The 23,104-nt window shown below is 43.1% G+C and overlaps 2 protein-coding genes and 1 long non-coding RNA gene across 3 annotated transcripts; 2 read left to right on the top strand and 1 right to left on the bottom strand.

The window, feature by feature from the left end:
* Positions 1-2,099: 2,099 nt before the first annotated feature.
* LOC125716299 (uncharacterized) lies at positions 2,100-4,129 on the bottom strand. Its single transcript, XR_007384311.1, has 3 exons — positions 4,025-4,129; positions 3,648-3,725; positions 2,100-2,812 (listed from the first exon to the last, which is right to left on the bottom strand). It is a non-coding gene; the product is annotated as an uncharacterized LOC125716299 (long non-coding RNA).
* An 8,987-nt stretch (positions 4,130-13,116) lies between these two features.
* LOC125716250 (xenotropic and polytropic retrovirus receptor 1 homolog) lies at positions 13,117-16,087 on the top strand. The gene is made up of 4 exons (XM_048988374.1): positions 13,117-13,242; positions 13,595-13,646; positions 15,465-15,560; positions 15,661-16,087. Exons 1-4 carry the CDS (start codon positions 13,174-13,176, stop codon positions 15,879-15,881), a joined length of 438 nt encoding a protein of 145 aa, XP_048844331.1. The 5' UTR covers positions 13,117-13,173; the 3' UTR covers positions 15,882-16,087.
* A 1,656-nt stretch (positions 16,088-17,743) lies between these two features.
* LOC125718716 (xenotropic and polytropic retrovirus receptor 1 homolog) lies at positions 17,744-22,336 on the top strand. The gene is made up of 11 exons (XM_048992717.1): positions 17,744-17,749; positions 18,341-18,422; positions 18,893-19,080; positions 19,349-19,528; positions 19,813-19,981; positions 20,101-20,295; positions 20,648-20,823; positions 21,241-21,374; positions 21,474-21,680; positions 21,867-21,901; positions 21,980-22,336. Exons 1-11 carry the CDS (start codon positions 17,744-17,746, stop codon positions 22,030-22,032), a joined length of 1,425 nt encoding a protein of 474 aa, XP_048848674.1. The 3' UTR covers positions 22,033-22,336.
* Positions 22,337-23,104: the final 768 nt, after the last annotated feature.

The raw sequence follows: 23,104 nt of genomic DNA, 5'->3' as shown, positions 1-23,104 counted from the left end.
CCATTTTCAGGTCCCCACAATGTCAACAAAACAGGTTTTTATTACATTGTAGGGGACATTTGGTACCCACAATGAAATATAAACCTAATCCACACACACACACACACACAAACACACACACACACAGAAATACACACACACATGCACACAAACACACACACACAGAAATACACACACACACACACACAGAAATACACACACGCACACATACACACACACACACACACACACGCACTGAAATACACACACACATGCACACAAACACACACACACACACGCCATTCACACACGGAGCACACCAGGTCATTTTTCAGACTAAGCTGGTTCGATATCTTTCTAACCCTGGAACACTAGGTGTATTTGTTATATGGAAACCCATGCCCCAAAACATATTTAAAAATTAAAATTTTCCACCCCTTAGGAAAAGAATGATGGAGTGCTTGGAAAGGCAGGTACACAACGACAGCTATGCTGGATGCCAGGAGGCATAAAGAAATATTTGCCAATGTGCAATAAAACATGAAGCATTTATTTTGAAAGTAAAGATTTACGTATGCTTATTTTAGAAGGCCGATACATGATGGATAGATACATCACATAAATGCCAGTCGATCACATGACACATACACACACTTTACAGATGTGGCCCATCAACACTGCAAGAGTTTTGGAGGAAACCTACACTGGGACAACAGACACAGCTGGCAACAGGGACAAAACCCACAAGCCCGGAGGCGAGAGAGCACCATGCCTCCCACTGAGCTATCAGCTGTGTAATGAAGAATAAAAGAGGCCAGAAAAGAGCCGAATATCTGGAGAATAAAGAAAATATCTTTGTAAAAGATCTTACGATTTGTTGGAAGTCTAAGATACAGTTGCTAGTTGTTAAACGACTTTCTGTCATTAAAGGGTTACAGTTTCCCTTTCTTTTACAAAAGGGGGATAAATTGACTATCCATGGTGCTCAAAAATTTAAAAACAATACTGTACCTGGTGCTTCAGAATAAACTGAGCTGTCAAACTTATTTTTATAAATGAAGCTGTTCTAGGTTCATCAGGTTGCAGTAACAAGCGACAATTCCCTTTGCAACCAATACATCTCCTGGGACACGGAAGCAGAACAATACCCCACTGAACAGCATGCCCACCCCAAGACCATCACCTCTGTACAGCCCGAGGGGCCATCTCTCAAGTCACGGTGACGAACATGAGAAATAATCAACAAAGCAAGAGTAAGAGAGCACCTTGACATAGCTTTATTGATGTTCAGGATTAAGAACAATCTGACAGCCTAATGCACATTTCTCCCAGGACTCTGTAGCGTCTGGAGTTAGCAAAAGGCCCAGCACTTTCTCGGTTGAAAGGTTCAGTTTCAATCTAGCTATTTTTCATTCAAGCTGAATGCTTTTATAGGGGCTGAATTACTTCTCAGAAATTCCCAAAGTGCTCAATCTTGCATCTCCCACGACGATCAGGTGGGTAGGTTTTTTTTTATCCAGAAAATAAATACTGCAGAAGTAGATGCGAAAGCCCCATGGCTAATTTATACACCATTCTACTCATCTCCGTATCCTTACTGACCTTGGAGAAACTGGCATCGCCATCAGAGCCACAGAAATAAACCCAGCCTTCTCAATCCGAATTTGTTCACACAACATTTATAAAGGTAACATTCTGTCTTAGAACACTAACAAAAAAATAAGAATCTGACAAAGTGTGGGTGTTTTGACAAGGAAAGGCACCATGATGTCTCTGTTCATCCTTTACAGGTAACCCTCAGCGCTCTGGCTTGGTATGACAGTCTGTAGCGGTGATGACTCACCGTACCCATGGAGAAACCCATACTGAATATGAGGTTCCCTGAGAGCTTGGGAGGAGCCCCAAGGTTTAGGCAGAAAGGGTTAGAAAGAGGAAGACATATGATATCCAGGGCATATGGTTGGTCAGACCTTTATGAAACTGCAATAAAACGGTACCAAATTCACTGGCCCACTCAGAATAAACAGACGATGTTGGATAAACAGATTCCTTGTCCTGCTTTTCAACTTATTCAACTCAGTAGACATTTGCTGACCAGGAAAATGTGTCACACAGAATGAAATGAGCTTACTTATTGAAGGTATCATAATGTTCTCTCCCAGAACCAACGAGACACCCATAAAATGGGTCTTGAGCTGAACTACCCAAAACTGGCCGGCTGGTGATAATATATCATCCAGTTCCTAAATCTTAAACTTCTGCAAAATGTGCTTTAGCACAGAACTCTTAGGTTGGCGTGGTGACACTTCCTATGAATGCCAAGTCTATAAGAATCTATTAATACATTTATAATACATTATAGTGCATTCATAAAGCCTTATAAACATGACTATATTACAAAAAGGCATAACACATTATAAGCATGTTTATTTAGCATTATGAATGCTTCATCAAGCTCTCTAATGCACTATAGGTACTTTAAAATGGAGTACAAATCATCCTTAATACATTCTTATACAGTACTGACCATAGTAACATATAGTTATGTTATGACTACTGACCATAGTTATGAAGGTATCTATAATGCATTATAGATGAGAGCTTTTAGTAAAGTGTTACTGGAAATATGGTGTCTCATTGTAGCAGCACCAGTGATACTGTTTTTCCCTCATCGAGCCATATGTGCCGCAGGAGTGCAGGATGTGAGCCTCGGGATCTGAGAATCCAGTGGCCAGCCCCCTGGTGACATCATTGCAGTGAGCCTTCTCAGCGCCAGGGGCCCCTGCTTCAGCACCACGGAGAGCACAGGCCCTCCCTCTCAAACCCTCAGCTGCTGTAATGGGCGAATCATATGACATCACGTATTGGGTGGGGGGAGGAGTTACCCTACACAAAACTGACCTTTGGGGGCGTCACGAACATTTAAGCCGACTGTGTCATGGAGGACTGATCTAGGGATGACAAGTGCGACAAGTACTTAACACGCCACTATAATAAATAAATACATCCATCCACTAATCACCCACTTTAGGCACATTTGTCTTTGTAGTAACAAAAATTCACAACAGAGCTGTAGTGCTTAGAAAACCATTTGCAGGGGCCATGCAGACTCTAAACATTTTTGCATATATTACAGATTGAATCAATTTATGTTTAAGCTACACTACGCAAGCTAAAGGTTAAATGCCAAAACAGGTATAATAAGCTGCTATTTTCAGCACAAAGACATTTTGTTACTTATATAAAAGCTCATTATTAATGTTCATCTAGCACAGAATAACAATCTGCAGTAGACAAAGAGCTTGATTCTCCGGATTTGAAACCTTCTGGCAATCCTCCAGTTCTTCAACCAAACTGGAAGTTTATTTTATTTGTTAGGTATCGAATTCCACACTTATTTAGGGTAAGAAAGTCAGTTCTCTATGACAATACATTCACACACACAAAAAAAAAATAGAATGTTGTGTAATACAGAATCTCGAATTCTCTCTGGAGAATTTCGAGTTGTCATGGAAGCATTTAGTGGTGGTTAGAGATGGCTGGTCTAACAGAAGCATGGCTTCACAGCTTTCGGCAGCTACCACATGCTGGGTGGAGAATGTTTCTCCAGAAGGGACATTTCACAGTGAAGTAGTGGAGTGGGAGGGAAATAAGGTCAGACTACTAACCTGAACGGGACCTGCAGTGGAAAGCAGGAGGCTGGCCAGGACAAGCTGTGGTCTACAGTCATACAGCAGTACAGCCATCTGGAAGCATTACACCATATTGACATGCAGGGCTCAGCCAAGCAAGACATAAGGGTGCTTACTCTAAACTGAGCGCAGGAACGATGTATGCTGCCAAACACTACAACATGCACATTTTTTTTATTATTATTTTACTGAAGGATACGGTAAACAAAATATGTTCAGGTTTTATATACAGTCAAAGTGGAGCCTCACACAAGCCTGAGAACAACTGAGATACTGTCCCCTGCAAATACCAACAAACAAACAGCTAAAAACAGTGAGAATACACACACAGAAAAGCTGGCTCGCTTTCGCACCTCACTGCCTTCGCTTTTGCTGTTAAACTCCGCTTGTATTTCATATCTCTGGATCGCCAGTGCTGTCACTGCGCTCAATTCTTACTTCCCGACTGAATGACCTCTATGCCTCGACCTTGACACCAGACCAAAAGTAGCTACTAGAGGCATATGCTATAAGAGAGGGAAAACAGCAGGTGTATTAAAGGCATTGCTGATATTTCGGCACCGGACAACATAAAAGAACTCATTGGCTCTAAGTCAACCGCTCTGGCATCGGCTAGTGACAGTGTCCCGTCTTGGTCAAGATATCCGGCAGACTGCTGTGATGGAGGCTGTGGCCGGTGCATCGCCTGGGGAGACACTGCCAGAGACTGCTGAGGGATCAGAGCGCACCCCAGGGAGCCAAACTCCAGGGCCTTAACCCGGCAAATAATTACCTCTCCCTCGTGCGCATGTTTTGTTTCATAACCTGGCAGTTCAAAAGGATCAGCGACGGCTGGTCCCTGCATTATTTAGAACCTGTTAGCCTAGCTAAACAAGTATTTGAAGAAGCTCATTCATTTAAACATTTAACTATGTATTAAAATATGATCCCTGTTCCATCTATTGTTGGCATTCTGTTTCCAAGACATTTTGTTTACTGTACGGTAATGAAAAATTTGCATAAATTACCAAAATGATGACATAATTATCAATCCATATAAATATACAGCCTTAGAAAAAAATTAAGAGACCATTTTTTGTTTGCATATTTCTGAGTTATGGGTGCGTGTCTGTGAGTGCTATTTTTTATTTTTTTTGCAAACTACAGCCTGGTTCTTCTCTGTTTCTCATTAATGAAGGTCTTCTTCCTTGCTTTATGGGATTTTTCAGTCCTGCTTAAAGGAGCCTGTTATGAACTTCTTCTAGCAGTGCCCCTCACACCTGCACTTAATGTTTCCCATTCCTTTTGAAGGTCACTTGATGTCATCCTCCGATTCATGAGAAACTGTCGGACAAGTTGACAGTCATCTCTGGCATTAAAATGTCGCTTCTGCCCTTTATCTAGCTGGTTTTTGGTCATTCCCAGTGTTTCCTGTTTCACCTTATTCTTGTGTACTGCTGTCTTAGAAAATTTTTACCTGGAAGCAACCTGCTGCTCAGCATAGCCTTCTGCCAGCAGAACCACAATTAAACCAGGATTAAAAAATGCAGATTTGTTTAATAATATAGAGCTACTTCTTCAATTTTTCCATGGCTGTATATGCAAACAGTATAGATACACAACACACACACAGGTATTTTGAGCAGGTATGTGACTGGAAGAGACACAGAATACAAATCAACATTCTAAAGTTGCTAACGCAACAGCGATGCCTGACACCATGGCCAGATTACATATTTGTGATTTTAGTATTTTGTGATTTTTGAGTTTCGCGACAAGCAAGAAAAGATCAACTTTTCCTTTATAGAATTTAGATTAAAAAAATCTAATGGACATTGGTTTGGTGATGTGAATAGTAACAGAAATAAATCTCTAGGAAAAACCATCAATATGATGAGCATCACATTGGACAGCAAGCTGGTCCAGTGCTTACAAAGGCTTATCAAACGCTTAGAGAAACTAGATGTACTTAATAGAGCAGGCTTTCAAGATGATCAGTGTCTTTGAAGGCTTCTGTGATCTCGCTTACAAGAGCTCACCTTTCAGAGTGTCTTAGGAAGCTTTACCGTGCTTCTTACACCTAGGCTACCCTGAAAAGCTCGATGGCATTCAGGTGCTCCTTTACACTACGCTGGGAGCACAGCCTTCTGGGAATCGAATTCAGCTAGCCGCTCGATGCCTAAGTGGTTAACGACCCGAGTCGCGACAGGTGTTATGCTGAGTTTTAAAAGCTATGTCATCAACAAGGGCTATATTTATGGTGAGAGTATTAAAACAGGCTGAATAACCGAAAAGGTAAAAACTTCAGAAAATATAATGATCTAAATGAAAAAAAAAACAGTGCAATCTAAAAGAGGGTCCCCCAGTTCTGGTCCTGGGCTGCCAGCTGGCAATACAGATTTCCCTGCTCAAACACACCTTATTCAGCTCACCAGCTAACTCCCCGGAGCTGAATCTTCAAAGCGGGGGTTGCTCTGTTGCCCCCAGACCTGCTTGACCCCTTACTCTGCAGAAGGAAGGAAGTGTATGATTGACGCTGCGCAGCAACAATTATGGCATGGACCAGTAGTGAAAGAGGCTTAAGGAAAAGCTATATGTCAAGGAATATATGTCAAGGAATATATAATAAAAGACTGATTAAATTAACCTTTAAATACAGGAACTTTGTAGAATAAACCTTAAATTTAACGATTTCATCTTATGATCTAGCATGTAATTTGACACCCGTGATGGACGATACATGACCTGGGCTTAAATGTAAAAGTATAAGAGACATGGGAACGGACCGTGAACAGCGTTGCAGATACACACGCGTCCCTGTGAATAGCATGACCCCCCCCCCCCCTCCCCGCCACGACCTCCCCTGAGAGAGCAGCATCAGCAGAGTGAGCATCAGCAGAGCAGCCGGCCACCCGGTGCACACCTCCGCGGAGAGCCTCCCCAGGCAGGGGGGTGATAGGGGACGCATTGCGGCTGGTGCACGTTGATGGATGTTCAGGCCGCATACCGAGAGGGCAAGCTTTGGGGGGGGGGGGGCGGGCGCTGTTTGCTCTATGAGAGGACGCCCCCCCCCCCATGTGCCACTGGCAGCAAGGATGACGCTGCATTCATCGTTCCAGTGAGCATCTCCTCCATGGAGGCTGGTGATCACACGGGTTAAATCCCACAGCTGTCATTGGCAAAACATCTCTACATGTAATAGAAGGCAGGACAACAGGAGGGCCGCACTGACCGGGGGGGGGCACAGCACCCTCACTTGCAGATTTAAAAAAATGGGACAGTGGCTGGACTGGATCCAAAAGTGTAACCTTTCGGGATGACCGGTCTCCTGCAGTCAGGCATGTCTGGGCAGCTCACCGGTCACCAGTCCACGGAAACAATATTAACACACACTGGGCGGCTGAGGCTGAGTCCAGTGACACAGCAGCCCCCCCAGAGGATACACTGAGGCACTCAGTGTGACAAAGGACTGAATTATCATGAAGTGAACCTACATCATCGACATAACCGGTCACACCAACGATCCGTCAGAGCGTCTTTGGGGGCTACAACAAATCATTCAGCTGGAGTTTAATGGTAATTAACCTCATGTTACATATAACATATAAGAAATTATTAAGCCGTTAGCCAGCCTCATGCGAAATACTATGATGCCTTGCTTGTCCTCTCCATCTTCTCTAAAGACATTTGTGACATTGAAATCACAGATCTATTAAAAACCTAACAGCTCGTAAGTATTCCTTCGTCAGCTTCCCTCTCTGATGGACCCAGTTTTCGTAATTCCTGCGTCTCTGGAATATGACTGTTCCAAAAATGGAATCTCCAGTGTAAGATGTTGATGGGATTTTTACAGCATTTTTATGAATAAGGCATGACTATGATTTACACCGCTTCTCTTCACACCAAGGAAAGTGTTTTATAATGTTATTTAAATTGGAATTCTTGGCAAACATCCTCCGATTTATTGTACTACGAAACCTTGACATGGCTGACATCTGGCATGCTGTACTTTCGACCACAGGCCCTCAAAATGCTTAAAATCTGCCGGCAAATAATAGAGGATTCTTCTGCAGTAAACATCACATTTGAACCTGTTGTTTACTTTACTGCAAGTTCTTAGTTTCTTAATTTTCGACCATTTTGCCAAGTATAGGTACGTGTACTGTATGTCTATTTGCATTCAATCGACAGAAGGGAAAAATCAGGTGCATTTCTTAAATTTGAATAGCAGCTTCTCTACATATTCTCCTTTAAGTACGGGCCTAAACTCATTCAGTGCTAATGTCCATTTTAGATGCAAGAAATCAGCAGCGACATCTTGCTGCAAACCCCAGTCCACTAAAGGATCTGCTTGCTGCTGTTACCATATGGTCTGTTTGTTATCAAGCTGGACTCAAAACAGCACAGCTGTTGGAGACTGAGAGACAAAAGGCAGATTCTCCCATCCTTCATATATTTCCATGGCCCGTCACCTTCCTGCACGGACAAAGGACCGAAATCCACTGCAGCATAAATGCAATGAGTGCCGATATGCTGGAGCAGCCACCGAAAGTCGGCAACCCAGCGTACATAGTCGTGATTTACTCTTATATACACAGTTTATCCAGGGTTGCCAATTTTGGCCTGATTGCTGGTGTGAGATTTTCAATTTCAGACAAATCTGCACTTGCATTTACATGTATGTAACAGTGTCATTACCTTGTAAAGAGTCTGTAAGGTTTGCCAGATACCCAAACACTTTTGATGTAGCTAAGGTTTATAATGGAATACTGCCGTAAGATTTCTTGTGTGAGCGTGAGAGTCTGACAGCGTGAGTGTCAGGCCAGACGTGTGAGAGTTGGCGACCCTAATTATTACTCTTTTTTACGACTCTGAATGCTTGGTCATGACACCGCAAATATTGTGCTGTTAATGGGACCTTGAACCTTCATCATTTGAAAAGTTAACACCTAATTGTCATGGCAATTAGACTCTACCTATTAAGTAGTGAAAATTTAATTACTGAAAAATTTGCTCTGAAAACTGCTGTCAAACATGCTTTATATGCATTTTAAAAAGGAATCACTCAGAACTGCTCCGCTGAGCAGAGGGGTAGAGAAAAGGGGGCATGGGGATGTTAGGATGAGTCCAAGAGCCCCCTGAATTACAAGGACCCTAAAAACCTTGGAAACGTAATTGGGTTGGTGTGAGTTTGGGGCCCCATATGATATGCTTTCATGGGGCCCCAAATATCAAATGGCACCCCTCCAATGCCCCATGTACTGTAGGAGCATTAGGACAAACCTCTTCATGGTGCTCAAGCCTCCTGCGATCAGTTTCCCCATCGCAAGATTCACAGATCTGTTCATTACTAGTGCTGTAGTATTGAGGCCGCGGAGAGCACCACAGTGTACAAATGAGTCTGATCCCAAATGCATTTGAGTCGTCTTAGAAATTCAGTAAAGGCGACGGTGCTGCCCAGCTAAACAGAAAAACTGAATTATTTTCATACCAAACAAGAACGTTTTAGCTACAAATGATGAAAGCTAGTAAACATTTTTTGAAAATTCACGTGTCAGAGCGACGCCAAAATCCATCAGCGCAGTAAAATGTTTCATAATGCTGTTAGGGTGGGTCATTATCTCCCTCTTGTGGCTACTAATGCACACTGCGGCTGCCCATGTAACAATGTAACAAAAATCTTCATGATATTAAGCAGGGGTGCCCAACTCCAGTCCTGGGGGGCCAGAGCCCTGCACATTTTTTGGTTTCCCCTCATTTAACACACCTGATTCAACTCCGTGAGCTAATTACCACATAGTTCTTTAACTGAATCGTTTGTGGTGGAACAGGGAAAGCTACACAGGGTTTTGCCCCCCCAGGACTGGAGTTGGGCACCCCTGGTATAAAATCAAAAATGAAACATATACGTGTTCATTTAAGATCAGAGGGATTACAACCCATAAATAAAATAAAAATGACTCAATACAGCTCTCACTGACCAGGTGTCCTAGTTTAAGTATAATTACACATCAGCATCACTTTTTACAATCAACAAGAACAATAAGAGTCGTCGAAATATCGAAAGGAAAATATTTATCCTGTCACAAACTACAATGTTACAATTAGGTAATTGTGCAAAATTCAAGTACGTAATAATTTACATTAACACTGTAAATGAAAGTTTTTAAGTAATTTTCGGTGCCGTATGTGTAAAATATGTAGAAACGGTACTTTGTATCCCCTGGCGGATCTGGAGTTTACTGTGTGTGTGTCCTTCACAAGCTGCACCTGCCTTGCTGCCCAAAACAAACATCGGAAACCAACTCAGCACACCTGGTCATAAACAGGAACAATATATAATAATCCATCCATCCATCCATCCATCCATTTTCCAAACCTCTTATCCTACTGGGTCGCGGGGGGTCCGGAGCCTATCCCGGAAGCAATGGGCACGAGGCATATACAATAATTGTCATTTTAAATTAAAAAAATTGCAGAAATAAATATATAAAAAAATGGAAGACAAGGAAGTAAGACGGACGCGTATTATAACACAGTGTTTGGTGTTATTCATTTACAGCTAAATATAGATGTAAAACGTAACCAAAGCAAAAGGCGATTTGCCTATTGGCTGTATCGACATGCTCTTTTGTTAAGACCTGTAAATATAGCGAAAATTAATACTTTGTTCTTATACTCGAACCAAATTCGAACCACTTAATTTAGAGTAGCCTCGTGCCCATTGCTTCCGGGATAGGCTCCGGACCCCCCGCGACCCAGTAGGATAAGCGGTTTGGAAAATGGATGGATAATTTAGCGTAAGTAGAAGGTCTAGAGAAAACTTTAACAGGGCCCATAAAGCTTCATGACAGCTATCATACAGGCGTGGATGTTAAGAGCAGCGTGTGATTCTGCTGTTTCTCCTTACATGGTTGCAGCCGACGCTCTCCGCTTTGAGGCGGAGGCCCTGAAGGGAGCAGAAGGAACCGCGAACCGTGCTGCAAGGACTCCCCCTCGAAAACGAATGACCTGGATCTATGATCTATGAATAGCTGGCCAAAATGTCCCCGTTTTTAAAACCCCGAGCACACGTTCTGTGGGTCGCTCTTGTGCATCTCTGTATCGAAAGTATGGATTTCTGCCGTTTCCCATTCTGTGTGAAAAATAAGTCAAATAACCTTCCTTCGACAACAAGCAGATGGGTTTAAGTATTGCGCACACCAAAATATTACACTTATCTCCAAACCCCCCTAAAGTTGGCCTAAAAGATACCCCTGGGATGTACATTGTGCTGCCATGTTTAATGTCCAGTTGACCCTTTAGAGGGGGCAGTGTGAATGATATTAATAAAATATAACAATTGTGAGTGATCCCAGGGTAACAAGGTCGGTGCCTGTCCATCCCTGTCCTATTTGTTCAGCAGGTGTCGCTAGTCGTCCTGTTCCCCCTGTCATTGTCATTGTTTTCCATATTACCAGGGCTGCTGCATAGCTCAGTGGGTTGGGCATATAGTGCCTAAGCAGTAATTCTGCAATCATGGGTTCAAAGCCAGCCTTACCTGTTTTTTCTAGTGTTTCAGTTATTTATCCTAATTATCTCTGGTTTAATTCTGGTCTGTTGTGGTCCTAGTCTCTCCTAGTGTTCACCATCAGTTGTGTGTCAGTATTCCTACTGTTTATTTCTGGGTATGTAGTTATTTGTTTTTGGTATTAAGTTCCCTTGTTCCTGTGCATGTTAATTGTTTAAGTTTCCCCACTTGTGTCCTGTTTCCCTGTACTGTGCTTATTGGTTAATTATCTTAATGATTCACACCTGCTTTTTGTTAGTCCTCGTTTTTTCTGTGCATTTAAGTGCCCGGCTTTGTCTTGCTCGTCGGTCTGCTGTTGTGAATGTCATTGAGTGTTTGGTTCTCTAGTCCCTGTGGTTTTCTTGCTTGGTTTCTTGTGTGTCTTTTGTCTTATTGTTTTAGTTAATTCAATATTGTTCCCTGTTTGTTTCCTGCCCCCTCATGGTCCTTTTAGTTTGAGGTTTTCCCCAGCGTATTATTTCCCCTAATGAACCCCTTTGTCTTGGAACCATTAGTGGATCGTCGCTATTTTTTCCCCACCTGCCTCATAACAAACAAATCTTCCTTTTCACTGGGCACGACTCATTCACAATCAGTACAACGAGCATGGTGTTAAGCACAAGGCTGGCCAGATCTTGTCGGCAGATCTCAGATCTGTGAAGCGGCACCTCAAGGGCTAGACAGCAAATGATGGATTTTGGTGTGGAAGAATGATCCCCATGCACATATACATACACACACTGCTCCGAGCTGCTGTACTGTAGCTCCATATTTTGTGCTGGTAATTATCTGTGTTCCTCCAATATTGCTTGTTCAATATCTTACTTGCTTCGCTATTTATTTGCTTGCTCACTATTACTGTTTTAGTTAATGGGCTTCCTAATAATTATTGGAGTGATAATTATTCAAGGAAATATTCTGTGTAATTTAGGAACACACCATGAAGCTGCTTCCTACGTACGCTGGACATCTATAGCACTTTTAAATTGCAGCTATAGAGGGTTCCCTATGCAGCAGCATTTTGCTGATGAATTTGGTCCCTTTTCACGTGTCACAACGATAATCAAAAAATATGTGCTGCTGGAAAACTGTTAATCAAAATGGTTAATTTAAACATTTCATACAGCTGTGGAAAAAAATGTAACCACTTTGTATTTTTAAACAAATCTGCAATTTTAAATGCTGGTTTAATTGTGGTTCTACTGGCAGAAGGCTATTCTGAGCAGCTGGCTGGCTCCAGGTTCAAAATTTCTAGTAGTACACGAGAACAATATAAAACAGGAGATACCCGGAATGACTAGAAACCAGCCAGGTAAAAGGTAGAAGGCAAGTACTTTCTGATCCTTCAGTAGCATTAATTCATAGGGTCTTATTCTTTGAATCATGTTAAGGAATTGCTCAATGTTGACATTTACTTCCATTAGACGTTTTTATATCTGGATGCAGGGGTGCTGGAGGGGCATGGATACCCTGACAGGTCTTCACTCTATCTGAAAGGGACGGGCATGATAGCGCAGGTCTTTGTTAGGAGCAATAATTATTGCACAAGGACGATTGTGCGAAGGATGCTATAAAGAAAAAAACTTTTGTGCTTTGGCAAAGGGAGTTCACCCTTTGAAAGGTATCCTTTGATACCGCTGATTCCGAACGAGACCGGTTTCCATTTTCAGCATCTAATTCTTTAAGTTCGGACCCATGAAGACCCGAGGATTGCCTATTAGTTGGTGGCCTTTAGTCTGTCAATTGCTGCTTGACTCTTTAAATTATTAAAGGCTTTGTGATTCTTTGCGCGCAAACAGCGTGAAAGACATCATGTCTCTCTCTCTTGTTCTCATTCTTCCCCTCCCTCCATTCAACTCATTCTGCTCCTGCTTTGAGAGATACTCAGGTACGACCATTTTTTACTGGGAACCACCAGTGAGGGTGAGTGTGGCGGTTCCAAGCACTCCATCCCGATTTCCAGCACTGGCACCCATGAAATTCTCGGATCACCTGCAGACGTGCATGACCCCAGAATGGAGGAAACAATATATTACCTATTGGGTGAGCAAGTATTTGGTTTCTCTTGGTGGATGCTGGTCGTTAATGCCTGCAAAAAAAAGTATCAGGGCACTGAGTGCTTGCAAAGGTTTTAAAATTTAATTAATTGGATGTGCAAATTCCTTTACAAATGTGATGGTTTTATTCATGACAATGACAATGAAGAAATGATAATTAAGCAGTTTGACCGATGCAGAGGCAAGGTGAAAGTATGCATCTGAAAGCCTATGAGGTGCTCAACATCTTCAGGTAAAGGTCAGGGGGTAAACTCTGTGGTAACAGAGGTGTCACTGTGACAAAACGAGTGTTCGGTACTGCGGGACAGTTTACCTGAGAGTATCATCTCTGCTTCCAGACCTTGAAGTCCATGCTATATGCAGGAATGAGGAAGAGATTCACAGATGAAGGTAAGGCGTGAAGGTATGATAGTGTCGTGCTAAATTCCTAATAAACCGTGAACTTGACAATGCATGATTTAGCACATCTGACATGAGTTAAACTGCAGTCAGTCTGCACGCATCCTTCCAATACATACCGATGCAAACTGCCTTCCTGCTTTCTGTTCTGATAGGATGGTCCGAGAAGGTTATGTTCTGAAACAGCACAACATAAGGCATTTATTATAAAGTTCTGCAAACAGAATGTTTATGTCTGTGTGCATTAATAATCTGTGAGTTTTCAAACATGGTTTTATTAGTAGGCATCCGAGTAGCAAAGTAAACACGAAACTGCAGTTTTATGGTGCTGGTCATCGCTGTCGGTGGCATGAATTAACGACGGATCGGAAGAATAAAAGAAAGGGCATTTATTGCCGGAAAGAGGAGCTGTACGCTGCCTCCAGCAGCACCGTGGTGCCTGCATCACCCCCACCTGAACCCGCCCGCCGGTCACACGATGCAGAAGCAGCGTGTGGTGCTTTTGTCCGCATTGACAATGGACAGAGGAAGATGGATTCAGATAATCTTTCCTAGCTCGTTATAAATGCCGCTTAAATCATCATTCTGTGGTGTAGATAAAGGCCAGTAAGCAGCTCTCTGCTGATAGCCGCCCCCCCCAGGGAGACGGCAAAGTAATTCAATACATGCCTTTGGGGTCTGTGTGGCATTGCCATACTGTACATTCAGTACAACTTCATGTTCTCACCGTTTGAAGGACTGGGAGAGCACTTTAAAAGTCGGTTTTAATTAAACGTTATGCTGCGCAGTGCTACAGAGGATCTACAATGACCCGAAGAGCGTTGTGAAGTGTGGCCTTTATAAACAAAGACAGCCTGAATAACGTGTGCCTGTGCTGTTAATTAATTAATGACAACCGAAGTTTCCAAAACTCACTCAGTCCATGGGATATGTTTTTGAGAAAATCAGTGACTTTTGGAAAATTAATGAAGGTTCTTCGTTGGATTACCTGATTACATGAGCACGGAGCGAGTTTTGGTTCCCAATACTGTAACGTATGATGAGAAAGCTTGACTTTAGGTCATTGGTGGTCTCATCTCAAAAAGATAATGTGGATGTCAGAATTGTAGTAAATAAGTATAAGTTTAGGACAGAACGGGCCTCACTCCTAGTGATGTAGCATGATTATTAGAGTGCCAGACCTCAAAAAAGATTCAATAGTATGACAAGAAGAGGTGGAACTTTGCTCGATATGATCTTATTCAACGTCTCTGTTGAATGAATTATAGAATTGTAGCAAAACCCTTTAGTAGGGCCCAAGAACTGTCTGGCACACCTCAGTGAGCTTCATCCCTCCTAATGGCGGCTTGGTGTCTGGAAAATGGCCAGTGCTTTCCCCTTACACGTAGTCAAGAGGCTTGGCATTTTCAGACAATATGCTGAATATTAAATTGCTGTTCCTGGGCAGCTCAAAGATTATCTGCATTTAAAGCAGCTGTTCTCGCACAGGTTTAGAACAGATCCAAGACTTACTGATGAAATAAAAAGGACTCTTCTAACCTCTATGCAACAGCAATAGAAATTTTCATCAAGGAAAATTATATCTGATAATCGCTTTCCAGAAATAAAGCATTGTAGAAGACGTTACTTAAAATCATTCAAGCATAATATAATCCCATTTGAAATGTTTAGCTTTCTCCAGGAGCTTCCTCAGTGATCTTTTACAGGCCTTAGGAATGGCGTGTCTGTCTATTTTGCTGTGAAGACACCAGGAAAGACTTTTGTTTAAAATGTAAATAAGTGCAAATGTCTGTTTTCCATAATCTGCAGATCCTCATAATTGCGAAAGGCATTTGAGATCTGTGCAGGAGGTCTTCTTCCAGACGTGTAGCAAGGAACTGGTCAAGGTGAACCGCTTCTACTCAGGTGAGAAGACAGCAAGTTAACTTGAAGGTCACTTTGAGAGGAACTCACAGCGTCTTCTCTGGGGTGCTCTGAGAAGACATTCTACCGCTTTACATTTCAGAGAAGTTCTCAGAAGCCCAGGGGAGACTGACCATGCTGAGATTGGCTGTAGGAGACTATCAGGAGAAGGAAAAAGCAGAGCAACAAGCCCCTGTGTGGAAGCTGAGAAGGTTCCTCAAAGCCTTAAAGGCAGATGATGAACAGCAGACCAAGAGGGGCCTTAGTTTAGCTGTGAGGGAGTTTTACTACAGTTTGATGCTCTTGCAGAACTATCAGGTATGAAGGAGTTTTGCAAAGCACACGGGGATTCAAGATTCTGTATTGACCGTGTTCAGCTGGTGCAGTGGAATGCTTACTCGCTCAGCCAGACTCAGTTAAGTTAGGAGACTAAACAACACAGTTCTAAACCATACAGGCACAGCAAAACAATACAGAGCATTGGAAAACAACATAAAAGAATATAGATGCTGAATTACAATACAGAAGAGTACAAAACAATGCAAAAAAAGAAAAAAAACAATACAAAACAGCACAATGTGGATGATTGGTGGTCAGTGGCTAAAAAAGTGCAGTAACAGACCTATGAAGTGCCTGCGTCTGTTACAGGGAACATTCCTACTTGCAACATGTTGACAATATGGGCCACATAAATGCAGCCATCCATCTTCCAACCAGTCACCCTGGTCAGGGTCATGGGGGAGATCCGGAGCCTGTCCCAATCAGCATGGGGCACAAGGCTGGGGTGCACCTTGTACAGGATGCCAGTCCATCGCAGGGCATATACACTACAGGCAATTTAGGAACATTAAATTGCTTAACTGCATGCCTTTGGACCATGGGAGGAAACTCAAATGACATGGAGAGAAGCAGCAGACACACACACACACACACACATTCAGATTAGGTACATATCCATATTAATGTGGTGACTCTCCATTCAATTCTATGGGGAAAAACTAATTCCAACTATGACAACCTTAACCCCTACCCATGGGTTGACCAAAAGAGGTTGTCCCCACAATGTCAAAATAAAAAGTTTTTATCACATTGTGGGAACATTATGTAATATATACATAATCACCACACACATGCACGCACGCACACTCGCACATGTAGGGTATACCTATCCTTATGGGGCCCACTCATTTGCTTCTATGGGAAAAATGCTAATGCTAACTATGAGAACCTTAACCCCCACCCTGCCCTAACCATAACCATAAGTAACCAAGCAAAATACAAGAGTTTTTGCATTTTTAGTTTTTTCATAGCAGTCTGAAATAGAGTTTTCCCTTATGGGGACCGGTTTTTTCATATTTATATTTATCACGTTATGGGGACATTGTGTCCCCATAAGGATAGGTATACTCGCTTGCATGCGCGCACACACATATACACACACAGAGCAGAGGCAGGATTCTCCTAAACCTATGTGCTTTAATTTACAATGTCACTCCTGCTGCATGAATGTTTTCATTATAATATTATTTAAATATTGTTTAAAAACAGACTGAATTTTATATGAACAGAATGTTAAAATCATCAATAGTAAAATGACAGTTTCAGTCTTTTCAACGATATTTGCATGTACTCTCATGTCAGTCAGCAAGATTTTGTGTTTGATCATGTCATCTTTGAGTTAGGACCTGAACTACACGGGCTTCTGCAAGATCATGAAGAAGCACGATGCGAGGTTTGCTTCAAGGCTAGGTGTTAAGTGGAAGAAGGAGAACCTGGATAAATCGCTCCTCCACAGCAGTAGGAGAACGTGTGAGTTCATCGCTGAGGTGGAGGTAGGCAAGGGAGCATCACGAAAGGAGTGGCGCCATCACACGACATGGAGCAGCCCACAACACTGACACTCTCAGAACACTGACACTCTCACAACACTGACACTCTCAGAACACTGACACTCTCACAACACTGACATTCTCAGAACACTGACACTCTCACAACACTGACACTCTCACAACACTGACACTCTCACAACACTGACACTCTCACAACACTGACACTCTCAGTCTGCTTTCACCCCCATTCGCCTTGAGTCTTATTCCTTTCTCTCTACCAAGTCATTAATGTGCCAGTTGGTGGGTGGAGACAGACAGAAAGTCGCTGGGAAACTTCAGCTGCCACCAATAGGAGTAATGAAGGTGAGGCTGTGAATATGATACATTCAATATCTTTTAAAGCACAGAATGAAGATTTTATACTGTAGGTACATTTAGAAGAAATTAAGTAGCTTACAGAGGGTTATAGCAACATGGACTCAAATTCTTTTGTATTAAAATCTCTATATCTATTTCCAATTAGCCTGTTCCAAGAATATTTGTGTTACGATCGCTGGCTAAAGCGGGTGATCGCATGGGCAGGCAGACGGGCAGGAAGCAGGCAAGGCAGGCGAAAGTCGGGGAAAACGGGGATTTATTAAAGGGATCGGGGAAACGAAGAGCAGGACACATCAGACATTGACTGACATCAAAGCCGGACAAAGAACTAAGGCAAGACATGGAGTGAAATAGGCAAGACAACAGGGTACAGCTGGGTACAATCAGGGAAGCACACGTGGATAATCAGGGGGGCGTGGCACACACGAGGATCGGACGAGCCGGGCATGACAATTTGTAACTAAAGTTTGTAAAGACTCAAATTACTCACCTTAAAGACAGGTCTGGAAGTAAATTCAGCTGAGTTGAGATGCCCAGTCATGATATGCCAGCTTCTATGATGAGTTCTTTCTCCAGCCTGTCCCTGAATGGACCACATTTCGGTTGGGGGTGACCTGTGGTGTCCTATTGGCTTTACTGGCTCTCATTGCACTGAGAGGTGAGGTGTTTGCATGCTCTTCCCCAAGTCACTGTCCCCAACGAAGGAAATGACACAAAGTTTAAATCCATGGAGTCAATGACAAGAAATGTCGATGCGGGAAAGTACAGAGAGCCGGTCAGGACGTAATGATAAAAATGATATATTTTGTGGACCACGTTTTAATACATCATGGGAACAAATCAGTAATGCATGGCCATGATTTGACCAAAATGAAGGAATGAATTAATAAAACGTGGCCATCATGTTATTAAAATGAGGGAATGAATTGGTAAAAAATGTTACCAATATAATACATTGTGCGAACGAATTAGTAAAATGTGGCCACGATATATATAAATCTTATCTTTATGTCAGAGTCATGGCTCCGTAGAAAAGTATGAAAGGAAGAGCGAGAGATATGGAAGAATGTTATTAATCCAAATCTTTCCCGCTGGTGGTGGAACCCCCTCCCCTCCTTCCGATATCAGTGACACAGGTCCAAGAGTGGGAGCCGCTACGACCTCTGCTGCGACTCTACAGGGGGGGGTTTCTGCTTATCGAGTTCCTCTTTCTGTTGGGGGTCAATGTTTACGGTTGGAAGAAAGCCGGAGTCAACTACGTCCTCATCTTCGAGCTGGACCGCCGAGATAATTTATCACACTCCCACTTTTTCGAAGTAAGGATGAGTATGACACCCATTCAGAGATGCGAGCGGTTTTATTGAGGATACATTAGCAAGCAAATCATGCTCTCAGACAGGCAGTACAAAAACGAAAAAAGCAAAGTATCACGACTGATATCAATCTAATCACAATGTAAATCTGAACAGATGTTCTTTGTCTCATCGAAGCTAGACTTTGTTATGAATTAGGAATGCCCACTATGACCCTGAGATAACCGGTGACTGGATGGATGGTGAGAGACACCGCTGTCCTGTGTTTTAGGTGGCAGGGGGTTTAGCCGTGTGCTGGTGCACCAGCATCCTGGCCTGTCTCTATGCCCCTCTCCTGCCCGTGCCTTTGCAGCTACAGCCCCTCCTCTTCTACTGCCTGCCCCTGCTGCTGCTGCTCGGCCCCATGCCCACCTTGCATGCCCGGGCTCGGCGCTGGCTCCTCTCCGTGCTGGTGAGGATGTGCCCGGGCCGGGGACCTTGGCTCATGGATGTCAAAGCTGAGGCTAAGCAGCCTGGCCTTGGATACACTCACACGCAGGCAGCAGACAACCTCAGTTAACACAACTGACCGTGTGACTGGGCATTTCTATAAAACTGTAGAAGGTGAAAGAAATTGTGTGAATATTGCAGTTAGAGAGACCACATTTCCGGGGCGAATGGTTTAATCCAGATCTCAGTTCTCTAGGCTCTTCTGAGCATCTCATTCATCTCTGCATCCATTCTGTCTCTCCACAGTACAAGGTCCTCACCACTCCGTTCCACTCAGTAGGGTTTCCTGACTTCTGGCTTGCCGACCAACTGAACAGCCTCGCACCACTTTTCCTGGATCTGTGGAGCCTCGTCTGGTTCTACGCGTGTGAGGTGGACTGGAAGGACCTGGCCGGCATGTACACACCGCCTGTAGGTGAGAGACACCTCAGAATGGCTCGTCGGGGCTGAGGTATAAAGGCAGATGAGGCAGCATGGGTGATTGGCGGGCCGTTCTGCTCTGTTCTCCTCTGCCTATCTGTGTGAGTGCTCCAGGAAGCCTGGACTGCGAGAGGACCTCCAAGGACCTGAGCTGCCTGATACAGTGCTTCCCGCCCTGGCTTCGCTTTGCACAGTGTCTAAGGAACTTCTGGGACAGCGGGAACACCAAGCCCCACCTTCTGAATGCCGCCAAATACTCGGTGGTCTTCCTCACGATCACCTTTGCCGGCCTCTACAGCATGGCGTTAGGTGACTTCCCTGGCCTGAAATCACGCGGCTCGGGGAGAGGGAGAAGAGATGATCCCAAAGAGGGCGTAACTCCACAAAGGAGGAGCTGCAGTCTTACTGTTCACTACAATATAGGCTAAAATCATAAAGATTAAAATGCAGAATACGTTATATCTAGTCAGAATCGGTTTAATGTAATAACTGATACAGCAGTACAAAGTGCAATGACTGAAAGTTGAATAGAATAGACAAGTACTAAAAAGAATTAAAAGAAAAAAAAGACAGCTTTTAAAATATGCATACACATTTTATTACAAGGATATATGGAGTGATCTTCATGGTTTCTATCTCTGCACCTGTTTGCATCTTCCAGAGTATCCCAGTCAGGCAGCGGGACTGACTCTCTACCTGTACCTCTGGGCTGCTTCTGCCTGCTGCAGCGTGCTGGTGGCCATCACCTGGGATTTACAGATAGACTGGGGGCTCCTCCAAGGGCCCGACTTTCTGAGAGAGGAGGCTGTGTATTCTAAACGGGTAGCCAAGTTTCTGTAATGTTTTTTGCTAACAGTACCGTAATTCGTAAAAATGTGTTTGTGTGTGTTACTGCAATCCCAAAGGAAAGTCAAAAGTATTTCTGGAATTGCATTAAAGCGTCAAATGTCTTTTATGAATCGAAATTAGCATAGAATCAGTATTTGCTCTGTAAACTTGATGTTTCACTGAGACAGTCAGGTCAATTGGCCAATATGGTATGAGAGGCTGGCATAAAGACGGCCTCTGTTAATACATTCCAGATTTAAACCCTAATGTATAATCATCTTTGTTGCATTTTTTATGAACTGCTTTCAGTTATTATGGCTCATACAGCATGAATGGTAACTGAAAGATAGCTCCATATAGAAGTGACATCCCCCCACTACACACTGCATGCCACGTTTATAGCCCCCCGGGTGCTTGGGGTTACAGGCTTACTACTACTGTGCAATACTGGCGGACGTGTTACTGAGGCTGGCCTGGGGGGTCAACATCATCCTAGTGCAGATGCGGGATGCAGGCTCAGCTACTGCCACGGGTATCCTAGCCCCACTGGAGGTTATTCGGTGAGAAGAGCAATGCCGGCCGTTTACGCCTTACAAGGCCTCTCTTCATGGAGTACGGACAAAACTGACGGGTTTGGTTTGGCTTCTCTGCCCTTTCAGCCGGTTCATCTGGAACTTCCTCAGATTAGAGAAGGAGCATCTGACCAACTGCAGCCTGTTCCGAGCAGTCAGAGACATCCCAGTACGGCCCCCCACCCACAACGGACACTTCCTGGAAAAGATCGTGGAGCAGGAAAATAATGGAAAAGCCTGTCAAAAACCACATTCTGCAAAGACTAAATCCAACTCCACTCTTAAGTGGACAAGGTAATGCTCTAGAGCAGGACAATTTATCAGTCTCAAATTTTTAGAGATCACTGGTTTTACACTAGTGTTCTGGTTATTCATGTTTTACTGTCAACCATAATAAGCTAAAGATGAAATTTTCTTGTGCAAGCCTATTGATTCTAGGACAGCTAAACTTAAATTTGCATTCCTTTCTCACTGTTTCAGAACAGCAGCAACAGAGACAAAACTTTCAATGGAGGGTATAGAAACCGAGTTAAATTTAACCTGAGGAGGTTAAATAGAATATCTCAGATCCTGAAAGTCTCCTTGCATTGCAGGAATGAACCTTCTCTACGATCAATATGTGGACTTTGAAACAACGGAACTGTGATCATCCTGACCACCACCCTCGTGTTCAAAATTAGCAGCAATGTGTAATATATTTATGATATTCGTAAGTCTCGAATATCAAAAACACTTAATATAATTCTACGAATTGGTCATGCTACATAGAGTACAAAGAATATGGTAGTCATTGATAAAATATGGACTTGTAACAGCCCTGAATGCAGAAGACAATAACATAACTCAAAAAATATATACACAGAATTTCAAATAATTCACTTTGGAGCTTCACACTGAACACATACAAAAAAGGTGAATAATCATAAATAAAACAAGGATTTCATAGGTCAGTATAGGGGTTTTATTATAAAGCATACAGCTGTTTGTATTTTGTTTTATAATAAAATGCTGTTACTCTTAAACTGCACAATGTCACACCAAAATGAATGAACGTCGATGGACATAAGAAATTCAGGTGAGATTTGTAACATCTGCAACGGATTTGATTTCTTTCGTATTCAATTTTTTTTGTTGTGTTGTTAAAAAGCAGATTAGTGTTTTGTTTTGAAAAACTTCTGATTTCTAGGTATTCAGACTGTCATTTCATATCGCATGAATATGAGTGAGTTATTGGGCTGAAAATGCTGGAGTCCAGTATTGTACAGTATGCGTTCATTACTCTGCAGTGCTCTGAAGGGGACCAGATGTCCTGGCTGCCCACTGCATTTCAGTGCCAAACAGCTATTGGCTTTGCTTTGTGAACTACACGCCAAGAAGTGACTTCAAGATGCAGGCTTCTTTAAAAAAAAGTGTCGGGATTCCAGACCCTTTGTGAGTGCTGGGATCTTCACACTGTCAGAAACCGCATGATAGCTAGTATGGCGAAAGGGACGGTCTGTCCTTCCGACGTGCTGAGTGGGTCTGCGATGGCGAAGGCTTCCTGCCTCTTTCCCTCTCCCGATTGTCAAAGCTCTGCCTACCTCCCTTTTCGGTGCTGATGTTTACGTCGCTGTATCATTCCCAAGGGTAAAAAGAACCGTAATCGGACACAAGGTGGTCTCCAGGTGTGACAGCTTCGAGTGACACTGACCTGTCTTAGTGCAAATGCAGCTGGCATG

This window comes from Brienomyrus brachyistius, chromosome 2 (genome assembly GCF_023856365.1).
Source record: "Brienomyrus brachyistius isolate T26 chromosome 2, BBRACH_0.4, whole genome shotgun sequence".
Classification (NCBI taxonomy): domain Eukaryota; kingdom Metazoa; phylum Chordata; class Actinopteri; order Osteoglossiformes; family Mormyridae; genus Brienomyrus; species Brienomyrus brachyistius.
Note: the sequence above shows the minus strand (reverse complement) of the source record. Positions and strands in the feature narration are given on the sequence as shown.